Genomic DNA, 13,113 nt, shown 5'->3' with positions numbered 1-13,113 from the left:
TGCTCTGTATGCCATCATCATGGGCCTCGGCACTGCACCATCATTCCTCTGTGCTCCTGCTCCCAGAGCCAAAGTGCTGCACCAGGCACAGGAAGGGATATCTCAGTGCTGTCACTGACAGTCACTGGTTCTGCCAGATAGAGACCTCAGTAAAGGGCACTTCTCAGCACTACTTGCAGACACAGTGTGAACAAAATGAAACCATGTTATCTGACAGCCTTCTAATAATCTTGAGAAAAGTGGTCAGAGCTGTGACCTCTAAAGCATCCAGCCAGGTACAACCCTCTTCTCCCCTCTACAGCTGTACTAGTTCTGCATTACCTGTAGGTTTTATCCAGGTATGGTGTTTCCACAGCTGCTCTAAACCCATTTCCTCCCACAGCTCCAAAATTGACAGTAGGGTCATTTACTGTACTCTGTCCTAGCAAACGCAAAGAAGAACAATGCAGAGTTTAGAGATCTTCCCAACAGAGCCCCTTCCATCTTCAAACTTATCAAAAAGTAGATGCTACATGAAACTATTAAAAAAGTCAGACGACGCTATCCCTACTTGTACAGCTAAAATGTAATTCTCATTAACACTTGCTCTGAGGAAGACAGTCACATTCCAACACTGCAGTACAAAACAGCTGTTTTCTCACAGCATGCTGTATATAAAACTGCTCTGGGAAGTGCTGGGTGCCCAAACAGATTCTCAGACACTTCCCGGTGCCAGTCAGCATCATACCATCAGAGCAGCTTATGCAAAATACCATGTGCTGCAGTCAAGCTGAAGCTAGGCAGGGGAATTATTACCAGCACAATTACATAGTCAAGAGACAAACACTGTCTTCTCATGAAGTCAATGCACCACCAAAATGCTTGTATGTCACTCAGTCTACTGGAAACGAGAGCAGAGCTTGAACTCACACTTAAACCAAGTACGTCTTGTGTAAAGGTTTGAGTGACCACCACCTTACTAGCCCCACACAGTACACAGGGTTTCTTTTAACAAGGTTGCAACATGCTCTCACCGTATCTGTATACAGAGATCCTGTTGTCAGCATCCAGGACAGCCATATCCCCACTATGTTTGGGATCTGTGTGAAATGCAACTTGATTAACTGCCTGTTGGAGCTGGAGCTCATAGGTACACATGGGTGGAGGCACCACAGCATGCTGGAATGCTGTGACAAGCACTTTATCTGTGGAAGAGAAGAAAATCCAAGATGCACACCAGTACAAATGTTAGTGAGGCTCTTTCTGGATTCTTTACTGAAGTAGAAATAATGTTACAGAAAATGGTTGCTGTGCTGCTAGTGGTTATCTTCAGTGAGCCACCCGTGAAGCTCCTATCAATTACATGGATCTCTCCCGAAAAGCTTTGTAGAAACAACAACTAAAAGAAAAACTATCATAATCCCATCCAGCCTGAATACAAAATGCTATACCACCTTTTCTGACCCTGGAGCTGGAAAGCTGCCCCACTGCTTACCTCCATCTATAACAGCCACATTTGCCATATGTTGACTGTTCTCCCCCAGCCCATGGTCTGTGGTCCAATGCCAGTCATAGAAGAGGTAATGCCAGCCCTGGCAGAGTATATGTAGTTTATACAGGTTCTCTCGGTCCCAGAGCAGTGACACCAACTGATTTTCCTCCAAGCTACCAAAGTGTAGACTTTGCTTCAGGTACCAGTGATAGTTCCCTGTGGTCCATAGCTGAACTGTAGAGAAACAGATAGTTACTACAGCCTAGTATTTGAGACCCAGCTCAAACTCTCCCTCCCAACCACCACTGCTCTTCCAGGGGTGGGTTAACTGCAACTAAAATAAGAGTCGTAGCCTTCAGTCCACGAGCTGTGTCATACATCACACAGCACAAGAAAACACCACACTGTGAAAAAGTCAGTCCTAGAATTCATTGAGCTACCCTTGGGAGATGGTAAACTCTTGTTTAATGAAAGGCTCACACCTTTAGTATTCCATTTGTACCACTTCCAGTTACAGCAGCCTGGAAGATGCTTTCAGCTCAGGCTGACAACTGGTTCTTCCTCACCAGCTGTGCTGGTTTTGGCTGGGGTAGTTAATTTTATTCACAGTGTCAATTATGGGACTGTGTTTTGGATCTGTGCTGAACACAGGGTGGGTAAGCGATGTTTTAGTTATTGCTGAGCAGGGCTTACAGAGAGCCAAGGTCTTTTTTGCTTTTCGTACTGCCAAGCTAGCAATGAAGTTGGGGGTGCATAGGAGGTCAAGAGGGGACACAGCCAGCACAGGTGACCCCAGCTGACTAAAGGAACCATGTGACATCATGTTCATATATAAGGTGAGGGGAAGAGGGAGGAAGAGGGGGTATTTGGAGTGATGGCATTTTCCTTCCCAAGTAACGGTGGGATATATGAATATGATGGGGCCCTGCTGTCCTGGAGAGGGCTGAACACCTGCCTGCCCATGAGAAGTGGTGGCTTTGCCTTTTATGGCATGTGTGGCTTTTGCTTTCTCATATTAAACTGTTATTATCTCAACCCACAAGTTTTCCAGCTTTTACCTTCCCGATTCTCTCCCCGATCTTGCTGGTGGGGAAGTGGGCAAGAGACTCTGTGGGGCTTGGCTGCTGTCTGTGGTTAAACCATGACACCAGCACAGTGGTCTCAAAGCCACTGGTAAGCCTCCACAGTGTCTCCTAACTTGCAGGTAAGTACCCACTGCTAACCACATTTGCAGTAAAACACTATGAGCCAGAGCCTCATGGGGTGCTCTCACCGTAAGTGTTTGTGTTGGAGTTTTCCACCTTCAGGTCTTCCAGCCATATAGCCAGGATTGTAGAATCTGCATTCCAAAGCATTTCATTAACCTGCAGAAACAAACATGGCTCTTACTGATATTGTTGCTTCCAGATAGTTTACAAGACCAGGAGGTGTTCCTTATCTTCAACAATGAAAGGTGCATGGGTTAATATAAAAACAGAGCCCTCATGTATCGCAAAGCTCCTGAGAAGGCATCCTGAAAACCCCACAGATGAAGAGGCCACAAAAATGACAGTAGCGTTCTCTTTGCTTCCCCTGACACTGAGAAAGAATCTGCCAAAAGACCTCTCAGCATCCAAGCACAGAAGCTGAAGTAATGCCCTAGCAATACCTTCTCACTTACTTGGGACAATGTGAGTATATAACCTCACTCTTGCAATGGCTGACCTGCTGAAAAGTACTTTTGAATCATTTGCCTGGTAGAAAGTAAACAGAGCCCAGAAACACCCCAGGGCTACAATCATCATGCACTACATGTCTTTGTACTATGGGCATGCAGAGGGCATTGCATCTTCTCCACAGGCTTCTTCATTGTTCTCTTTTCAGGTCACTTCCTCCATTAGGATAAGCACGAAGTATTAGGTTAAAACCTCTCCCTAGACTCTGGAAAAGATCTAGCCCTTTTCTCCATTACATCAAAGAAGCCCAGACAAAGAACTTACTTTGACCTGCCCTTTCTGGAAAGGGAGGGTGAACTCTCCATGAAGAAGACCATTCTTTTCCAAAAAAACCACATCATGTCTGTTGGGTTTTTCCTGTGTAGATGCTATCAGGTTTCCTGAAGGCCTTAAAAAAGACCCAAATGAAAAGTCATTATTCACACAGTCACTAACTGTCATCTGAGACCCCAGTCATCTCACATTTTTTCCAGTGACATGAAGAAAAAGGCAGAGGATGTGTTTTCCTCAGCGCTGTTCAGAAAAAGTCATAGGTCCAGCACAGATCAGAGCTCATGATATCTACAGGTGACCAAATAAATGCCAGCACTAGGAAAGGAACCTGTAATATTCCTTTTTATACAGTTGAGCCCAAACCCACTTGACACTGACCATATGCAGAGAATCTAACCCTTCTTCCCACTTGCAATGCAAGTATTTTCAGGGTTTAAAGGCCTACTCTTCCTCATGCTGAATCAGAAGGCAGCTTTCTCAAGTTTTGGGAAAAATCAACGAAACACTGAAGAAATGAAAATGATGCTGATCAAAGACTGTGACCAGGGAATAAAAAGCAACACTGCTGTCAGCATGCAGACTGCTGTACTACTCACTTCCAGGACAGTGCTTGTTCTAATCCGGAGATAGGCTCACTTGTTGACTGCAGTACAAGCTCTCTGCTCCACACCCGGACCTTCCGGGCACCTACAGGTTGAGAGACCAATGACACAAAGGTCTAAGAACACACTGGGAAGAGACTTTCCTAATTTTATGAGGGTAGAAGAGCAAATTTTGATGCACATGTGTAAAAAGGAGATTCCTTGTGTACACCTTAAGGGCTAACAACTTGTTCTGTCTCAGGCAGTTCTCCCTTCAGTAACCAAGTGACTGAAGGAACTGTGTTAGGAATTTCAATCTGATGTAATTCAGTCACAGTCATTTCCCCCTCTAGCTTTCACCATGGGAATGTTAGAATCTTCCTATAAATTTATGATCCTCCCTAATCTGTAGTACTGAAGGTAAAAACCCAAACTTGTGGAAGAGCTGTGAGGTTTGGTGCAGTTCAATATGTTGACATTTGAACTCCTCAAAAAGTAGTATTTATCATGGAAAACATCAGTTGCAGTCTTAGAAGTAATGCATATGCTTATTACCTCTTTGACTTCAGGGCATAACCAAGGGAAAAGTATTACCAGTATTTTTAAAAAAGTGTGCAAGGCTAAACTCTAGTATAAGGGACAGTGGTTATATGAACCCAAACACATTCATCCATTCAGCATTGAGAGCCTATCGGGTATTCCTTAAAACTTGAGCAGGTGAAAGAAGCAGTTCAGACAGTATCTACAAAGGAGTAATCCCTCCTGGCATCTCACTGAACTGAAAACCAAACTGCAAAGAAGGTATTCAAAATACTGTATCTATAATATGGCTCTGAGAACATGAGAGCAAAGGGCAATTAAATAGCTTAACTCACTCTTGCTTTAAGTGGCCGACAGACCACAAACAGTTCTTGCCTTACCTAGATTCTGCTTAAGAAGCCCTTTACACACGTTGGTATTGCAAAGAAGTTCGGTGCCATACCTGTCTCTGGACAGACAGCACTCACTGCAACGAACTGCCCATCTCCTCTCCACGTCACCCGAGGCCTGCCATCATCCCAGGCTGGTGTAGGTAACACTTCCTGAAGTCACACAGAAGAAAGTTGCATCAAAGCTTGGGAAGGCAACTGCGGTCTTTGTCTAAATAGACTGCTCTTTGAAGAGCCTTAGCATGAAATCCGTCCATTAAGAAGTGTCAAGGCTAGTAAGTTAAAAACTCATTATTCAAAATGTTGTTTCAGGAAATACTAGAATTAAAACTATCTAATTCAATCTGCTCCTCCTCCAAGTGCATATGACTATCTCTTCACATGATCACACCCTATCCTTCCCATGCACCCGGGTCTTTACTTATAGACCAGCAATGCATAAGCTGGACACAGAGTGAATTGAGATTGGTTCAGGATTGATGCTGGAATGCTTGCAAATCTTATTTTGAGCTCTGTTTGAAAAGCAGTAAGTACTCCCTGCTGCTTTCTTGAATTAGAAGGAAGATAAAAATGCATGATTTCAGACAACACAGAAACAGACAGAAGCCGCCCATGAAGAGAACTACTAGAAAGCTGGTAGCAAATTGGCACCGCAGGAATAACAGAAACTCTCTTTATACGTGTTTTGCCTGAGAGAGCATTGGCTTGACACAAAAAAAGCAGTATAATACCGTCTGTTTGCGATGTGCTGCCTGTTTCCCTTCTGATCCATGGAACTGCGTCTCCTTTTTACCCCAGCCAAGAGCAATAAACTTTCCTGAAGAAGAAATAATCCTTGTAGTGGAAGATTCACAGAGAATACCTTAACTACTGTGCACTTTGTACACAATCACAGCTTCAAGCAACCCGTACATTCTCCCAAAATTTTATTCTAAAAACCCACAGGGAAGTTACATTGCCCAGAAAGTACTTTGGTACATGGAACTTACTTGAATTTATTCTGACAAGTAACAATATTGACTTTCCCCTTCAGCTGTCCAGCAGCACTACAGTCTAATTAAATGTCTCCTAGGGCCTCAAAGTGCTCAGCTCCATTTCCTTACTTTCCACATGCTTACAACATATCAATTACATCAGCTAGGGCAACTTCATTTCAGTGCACCTCTCACCTTCTCCAAACTCATCTTGGTGGATTTGCTTCTCCGTAATTGGTTCAAAATCCCTTGTCATCATGATGAGTGTTTGCTGACCTGCAAGGCAGATATTAAATACAGAATTGGTAATGGTATCTGCAGCAAATAAAAACGCACGTGTTCCCCTGTGTGCTCCTGTTGTTCTGTCATGTACCTAAATACAGAAAACATGCACTAGAGAGAACATACCCTTCAAAGCATGAAACCTCAAACTGGAACAGAACACTTGCAAGTTTTTCTCCTCAAAAATATGCTTCCTGGCCTAAGATTAGTAATTTTTTTTCACCTTCCAAACAAGTACCTGGTACCTTTTCTCTTGAGATATGAAGGACAAGAAGGCGACTGGGAACAGTCACTATGGATTTATGAAGAGCAAATCATACCATCCTGATAACCTCCTACAATGGGATAACCACCTTGTGGATATGGGGAGAACAATGGATTTAATTTATCCTGACTCTAATAAAGCTTTTGATGCTGTGTGCCACATCATCATCATAGACAAACCCATGAAGTATGGGATAGATAAAACCACAGTGAAAACCAGATGAACTGCCAAGCTCAAAAGCTTGCCAGCACTGTCAAAAAGTGCAGCTTGAGGTCAGTCACTGGCATGCCTCTGAACACTAGGGGCAATGATTAACATCTTCCTCAATGACCTGGAGCATGGGACCCTCAGCAAGTTTGTAGATGACACAGAACTGGGAGAAGCAGCAAGTAACAGCAAAAGGTTGTGCTGCTGTCCACAAGGACCTCGTCATGCAGGCAAGATGGGCTATCCAGAACTTCATAAAGCTCAACAAGAAAAAAGTCATATCCTGCATATGGAAAATAATAATCTTAAGCACTAAGACAGACTGAGAACCAAGTGTCTGGAGAGCAGCTTGGCAAAAATATAAACTATGTTTCCTGGGGCACCAAGTTGAACTAGGTGGCAGTATGCCCTGCTGCACAGGTGGACAACAGCAACCTGCCTGCATGAGGAGTGCTGCCAGCAGGTTGTGGGAAGTGATCTTGCTCCTCTATTCAGGGCTGCTGAGACACATGTGGAATGCTGACTCGATTTTTGGGCTTCCCAGTACAAAACAGACGAGGACATGCTGGAATGAGACTTGCAAAGGGTCACAACGATGATTAAGGTCTTGAAAAATCTGTCACATGAGTGGAGGCTGAGACAAGCCAGACTGCTCTGGAGAGAAGGCTCCACGGGAATCTCATCAGTGTGTGTTATATTTTTTACAGGAAGGTGGGGTACAGTAAAGAAGACACAGCCATGCTGTTTGTAGTGCTGAGGGACAGCACAAGAGGCAATGGGCACAAACTGAATCACAGAAAATTCCCTTTAAACCTAAGAAAAGGTTTTTTTTACTCTGACGACAATTACAGATAGGAACAGGATGTCCACAGGGGCTGTGGGGTCTGAAACCTAACTGGGCACAACCCCCACAACTTGCTCTAGGTAACATGCTTTGAGCAAGGTGTTTGGAATAGGTGATCTCCAGAGTTTCCTTTCAACCCCAAGCACTCCATATTCTGTGTTGTCTGAGGCTAATTTAATTTTCTAGGTGAGTCACACCTGTAGCTAATCTGGGCCTGCGACACATGTATTTCCTACCAAAGGCCAAGAAACAGTTTTTGTTACTAAGAAATCAAATGGTGATATAAAGAAGTATTTATGTTTTTGAGGCAAGATCAAATATACTCCCCAGGAAGATTTTAAGGACTCATAACTCTTCTACAAAACAGCTTTTTGGGCCTAACCAATTTCTGCTTGGATCTCTGAAGCACCTTATGAATCATGATATGAAATCTAATGTATAGGATCTGACAGAGTTTTTTCCACTTTAAGTCCTAGCCCCAGTTTCATAACTTTTTCTTCTTGTCTCTCACTCTTAGTTGTTTGGTGCTTTGGCCACAGTGAGTTTCATTCCTACAGGCAGAAAGCTTACAGGCTGTTGTTGATACCTGTTGCAAGCAAAACAAGCTCTTGGTCAGGACTCCAGCTCATGACACTCAGACCGCTGTCCACACTTCCAACACATTCCACCTGTAAGACCAAAATAAGATTACAGAAATGCAGGAACATGAGTGCAGCACTATCCCAGCACAAATGCAAACAGCCACGAAGGCAAAAGAAAATTGCCTCCTGCTTAAAAAAGTCAAAAGCCTAACTTCACACTTTGTGTTGAACAAAACAAAAGAAACATTTCTGACTAAAACTGGTTCCAGAATGTTTATGAGTGAGAGCCCAGGTAATGTAGAGTCTAGCACATTCTACCATACACGGTTTTAGAAAGAGCTTTATTCTGCAACTCCCAGTCTTATGTCAGCAACGTATAGTGTCAATACTAATATTGTCTGAAAGGGCCTGTGATTACATTGGTAAATATTCTTCAGTCACAAAACACAGACATAATGATTCTTACCTAGAGAATTCCAACACACAGTTAAACTCTGATCAGCCTGTGTATGCTGAACGTGACAACTGTATGTACCTGCACCAATGTCAAAATTTATGGAAAATTGGGCTAGTTTTACTGGGCCATCATGAGCAAGTAATAGCAGTGGGCAAAGAACCTTTGTTATGCATTGCTATCCTGATTTGCAAAAGGCATAGAACAGAGCAACAAACACACCACTCGTGATAAACAGCAAGATGATGCCATTCAAGGAATTAGGCTTGGATGCCACAATCTTTTCAGGTAAGAAAAGTGGGACTGGGACCAGTCGGCAGAGTAATTATCACTCACATACAGAGGATTTCAGAATAAGCAGAGGAATCTTCCAGACCTCTCTGTTGGTGCCCAGACTGCACCAAAAGATGACAGCCTTAAAACTAGAAAGTAAGCCACAAACCCGCAAAATAAAGAATCTGAGGTTAAACCTATTCTCTGATGCATCTATCACTGCAAAAGAAGTCTCCCATATCACAGGCTTTGTTAATTTCTATTCCTTTATGACATGTAGTAAGCTGCAATAAGGACTCATTTTTCAGATACAGCTAACTGCATATTTAAGTGGTATCTGCAAATCAAGTGCAAACATGAACCAAAACAGACAAGCTGCAAATAACCACAATCTTACAGCTAACCCAGACAGACCACTGTCATCTCATGCCCACTTAAACCTGCACTGTTGGACTGGTATTGTGGGAGCTGATTCAGATTTCAGAGGGTGCTGTTGTGGTGTTTAAGTGTCTTGCTGAAGATCATATAAATCTGACACTGAGGAAGGAACAGAAAGCAAGTATCTCAGTTTCTGCCATATCTTAAGTCACGTCAACATGTATCAACTGATAACAAAACAGTAGCTACATTGTGAATTATGAATGGATTACTTTATTCTTTACCTAGTCTCAGAAATATCCTGTTTTTGTAATACTTTCTAGCAGATCCTGTACTGCTGGGAGCCCACTGAGCAAATTCAGAGGACCCAGGCTGTGGATAGACAAGCCATCATTTCAATTCCAGTTCTTTTTCAGAGTATATATTCTGTCTTTAGTCATTCTCAAGGTTCTGACAAAAATCAGCTTGTCTGCCCAGAGAATGGAGACGAGCCATAGCTCAGTATGCAATAAGCATACAACTGGCTCCTAAAGAAATTAGAAGTGTTATTCTTTCCTCTGAACTCCCTCAGTACTGTTGTGTCTTTCCTGCCATGGTACCTGTTTTGTGCTCAGGTTGCACAGTAGGATGTCTCCAGCTGCTGTAGCAACACACACACTCTCCTGCTCTGGAAGATCTTCGACACCCACGATGCAGCCACTTCCATCCTCAGGCAAGAACCCATCCACAGTCAGGGAAACTTCTCTTGACACCTTGATACAGAAAGGTCAATGGCTAACTAATTACACATCACCTCATTGGGATTTTTGCAGAAATAACAGACTAATATCCGTAGGTATATTTCATCCTACTGCAGTTAAACAAAACATTACACATCAAAAGGGAGTGTGTCAATGGCACCAGAAAAAAGCCAGCTTGCAAGTACTTATCCTCACTTATCCATAGAAAACCATGAAGATCCCTTATGGTAAAAGTGATAGAAGAAAACGAGAAAACTGATATATGGAAACAAACAATACACAGCTTACAATTTGCTGTGGTAATCGTCTTTCAACACCCTTTTCATATTTCACCAGTGTAAACATTAAGAGGTGCAAGGCTAGCTGCTTAAAGAGTCCCACTACTCTCAAGGGGGCATGCACACTTCTAGACACAGCATAAAAACAATTTCTAAGGAAAACCATTTGGATGGTTAAGGCACAGCAATCTTTGAAAATTAAATCCCTGGAAAGCCCCAAAGGTCTTTTACCAGTTAATTTCAGAACTGAATGTACTAAAGGAATTAGATGCCTCAGAATCGCATAGTGAGAAGAAAGCAACCCAGCTCTAACAGGAATTCATGACTCAACAGCACTTTATTACTTTAGCGGTGTGTTGGGGTTTTTCTCCCCCTAGAGCAAAGTTTCAAAAACTTCCTCCTGTACTCTTCACTACCTCTTTGCCTGCTTGGTTCTGTTTTGTGAACCTGTCCTGATGCAACTGTTCGCCAGGTCGTGCTTATGAGAAAACCACGCGAGTGACACGTGTCTAACACAGCCACGCTCTTAAAGAAGCAGATTTAGTATTTTAGAAGCACAAGCCTCTTCAGCCACCAAGATCACGGTGCAGCGGCTTCCACGGCACCGTGAGACAGCAGCAAGCGGCGGCGTGGAGGAGCAAGAGGGTCCAAGAGCCCGCAGACACGGCCGCGAAGGGGGACCGCATCAGGAGACAGGCGAATTCCCGGCGAGCACCGGCGCGCTCCCGCTGGCGGAGGCACAAACGCTTCATTCCAGCTTTACAACCATGGCCGACCCCAACACGGCGGCAACCACCAGCACCCTGCCCCGCAGCCGCAGCCCCGGCTCTCACCGAGTCCCCGGCGGAGCGCAGCTCCACAAGCCCGTACTGGGAGCCCACGAGAACCGTGCCGGGCTCGGCGCCGAGGCAGAAGCACTGCGGGGTGCCCGTGGCGGCGGCGGAGCGGCACCCGCCGGCCCGCAGCAGCCGCAGGTTCCTCATGGCGGAGGCAAAGGGCAATGGAGGCCAGGCAGCGCCACCGCCTCACGGCGCCGCCATGTCCTGCAGCGCGGGCGGGCGGGCGCAGGCGCCGTGCGCCGGTGTCGCTCTGGCGGGGCGGAGCGCGGCCCCTCCTGCCCCTCCTCGGGCCGTGTGGGGAGCGCCGGGCCCGGAGCCGCGGGCGCTTGTGGCTGAGGCGGCAAAACCAGCGCTGCGACTCCTCAACAGCTCAGCTCCCTGTGAGGCTGCACAAAGAATAACAGAATCACCGAGGTTGGAGGAGCGCTTTAAGGTCATCCAGTCCAAGCATCCACTCAGCACTGCCACTGTAACCCTTTCACCACATCACCAGATCCAGATCGAGATGTTTATTAAACACAAGGGATGGGGACTCCCCCACCTCCCAGGGAAAACTATTCCAATGCCTGACCCCCCTGACAGTGATTTTTTTTCTAATATCTGATTCTCCCGTGTCTCAGATTAAGGCCATTTCCTCTTGTCCTCTCACTGCAGGCATGGCAGGACAGACTGACCCCCACCTCACTACACCCTCCTTTCAGGAGTTGTAGAGAATGATGGGGTCACCCCTGAGCCTCCTCTTCTGGAGACTAAACAACCCCAGCTCCCTCAGCCATTTCTCATATGACATGTTTTTTCTGGTCCTTTCATGAGCTCTGGACATGTCCAGCACATCAATGTTCTTTTTAAAGTGAGGGGCCCAGACTGGACAGTTGTCAATGTGCGGCCTTGCCAGTGCCAGTGTATAAGGTGACAGTGGGAGCAGGATGATTCTTTTGGAACCATTCTAGCACTAACCAGCTGAAGAACTCCAGCTGAGACTTTTAAGGCACTTACAGGCCAGCCTTCACAGAGATCAGTGCTGCCCTGATGCCACTGCTTCTGTCACACTCTACCACCTCCCTCCAGGTGTGGCTGAGAGGGAGAAGGTAGTTCAGCCTTCAAGGGGAAGGACTTCATGCAATCACAGTTATAGCCTTCACATTTCCCCCTTTTCCTAGTGGAGCTAGGTTCTATCAGTCAGTACTGATGATCAGTTCAAGAAAGACAAGGAGCTATTGGGAAAGGTCCAGCTGAGGTGACAAAGATAATTTGGGGTCTGGAACTTCTCTCTTGTGAGGAGAGACTGTGGGAGCTGGGCCTGTTTAGTCCAGAGAAGACTGAGAGGGGATCTCATAAAGACATATAAATATCTCACACGCAGGTGCCAAGAGGATTATGCCAGACTCTTTTCAGCTGGGCCCACTGACAGGATCAGGAGCAATGGAAATAAACTAGAACACAAGAAATTTCAGTTCAACAGAAGGAAGAACTTCTTTATGTTGAAGTTGGCAGAACACTGGAAAAGACTGCTCAGGGAGGTTGTGCACTCTCCCTCTCTGGAGACATTAAAATCCTACCATAGTGCATTCTGCTCTAGGTGATCCTCCCTTGGCAAGGAGGGATGGACTAGAGAGTCTCCAGAGATCCCTTCCAACCCTAACAATTCTGTGATGCTCTGTGATTCTATGATCCAGTCTAATGTCCAAATACCAAGACAAGACAAATTTGAGACAAATTGTTTTTGTCTACGGCAATCTGTAGATTTTGCATGCTGTAATCAGCTTAATGTGCTCTACAGTTTGGCAGTTAGGCTAGTGGAAAGATGGGCCATTAGACACCTGGACAGGTTTTGCTGTTCTGGTACTAAACTTGGCTAAAGTCAGTGATAAAACTCAGTAAAATTTGCTAAATTCAGGGCTTTTTTGAGACCAGTGGAAAAGGCACAGTTATCACTGCACAGAGGGAAAATTAAAGCCATCCAGACTCCTTATTCTTGGGATAAAGGCATAAGAAGTGCCTTCCCAGGCCAGTAGAGCGCCCGCCAAGG

The 13,113-nt window shown here is 45.0% G+C and overlaps 1 protein-coding gene across 3 annotated transcripts in view; it reads right to left on the bottom strand.

The window, feature by feature from the left end:
* The window catches only part of ELP1 (elongator acetyltransferase complex subunit 1), a 32,991-nt gene extending 21,684 nt beyond the window's left edge, over positions 1–11,307 (bottom strand). For 2 of the 3 annotated variants that reach the window (XM_048291319.1, XM_048291320.1), the window contains exons 1-12: positions 11,079–11,307; positions 9,827–9,979; positions 8,128–8,209; positions 6,139–6,219; positions 5,701–5,786; positions 5,023–5,122; positions 4,056–4,146; positions 3,451–3,574; positions 2,745–2,835; positions 1,475–1,705; positions 1,014–1,184; positions 322–421 (exon numbers count right to left, since the gene is read on the bottom strand). In XM_048291319.1, the coding sequence (XP_048147276.1) occupies positions 322–421; positions 1,014–1,184; positions 1,475–1,705; positions 2,745–2,835; positions 3,451–3,574; positions 4,056–4,146; positions 5,023–5,122; positions 5,701–5,786; positions 6,139–6,219; positions 8,128–8,209; positions 9,827–9,979; positions 11,079–11,228 (1,460 nt within the window). In that variant the 5' untranslated portion in view covers positions 11,229–11,307. The remainder of the gene's footprint in view (positions 1–321; positions 422–1,013; positions 1,185–1,474; positions 1,706–2,744; positions 2,836–3,450; positions 3,575–4,055; positions 4,147–5,022; positions 5,123–5,700; positions 5,787–6,138; positions 6,220–8,127; positions 8,210–9,826; positions 9,980–11,078) is intronic. The other variant, XM_048291321.1, reaches the window with a different exon arrangement.
* Positions 11,308–13,113: the final 1,806 nt, after the last annotated feature.

The sequence above is a fragment of the Corvus hawaiiensis genome, chromosome Z (genome assembly GCF_020740725.1).
Source record: "Corvus hawaiiensis isolate bCorHaw1 chromosome Z, bCorHaw1.pri.cur, whole genome shotgun sequence".
Classification (NCBI taxonomy): domain Eukaryota; kingdom Metazoa; phylum Chordata; class Aves; order Passeriformes; family Corvidae; genus Corvus; species Corvus hawaiiensis.
Note: the sequence above shows the minus strand (reverse complement) of the source record. Positions and strands in the feature narration are given on the sequence as shown.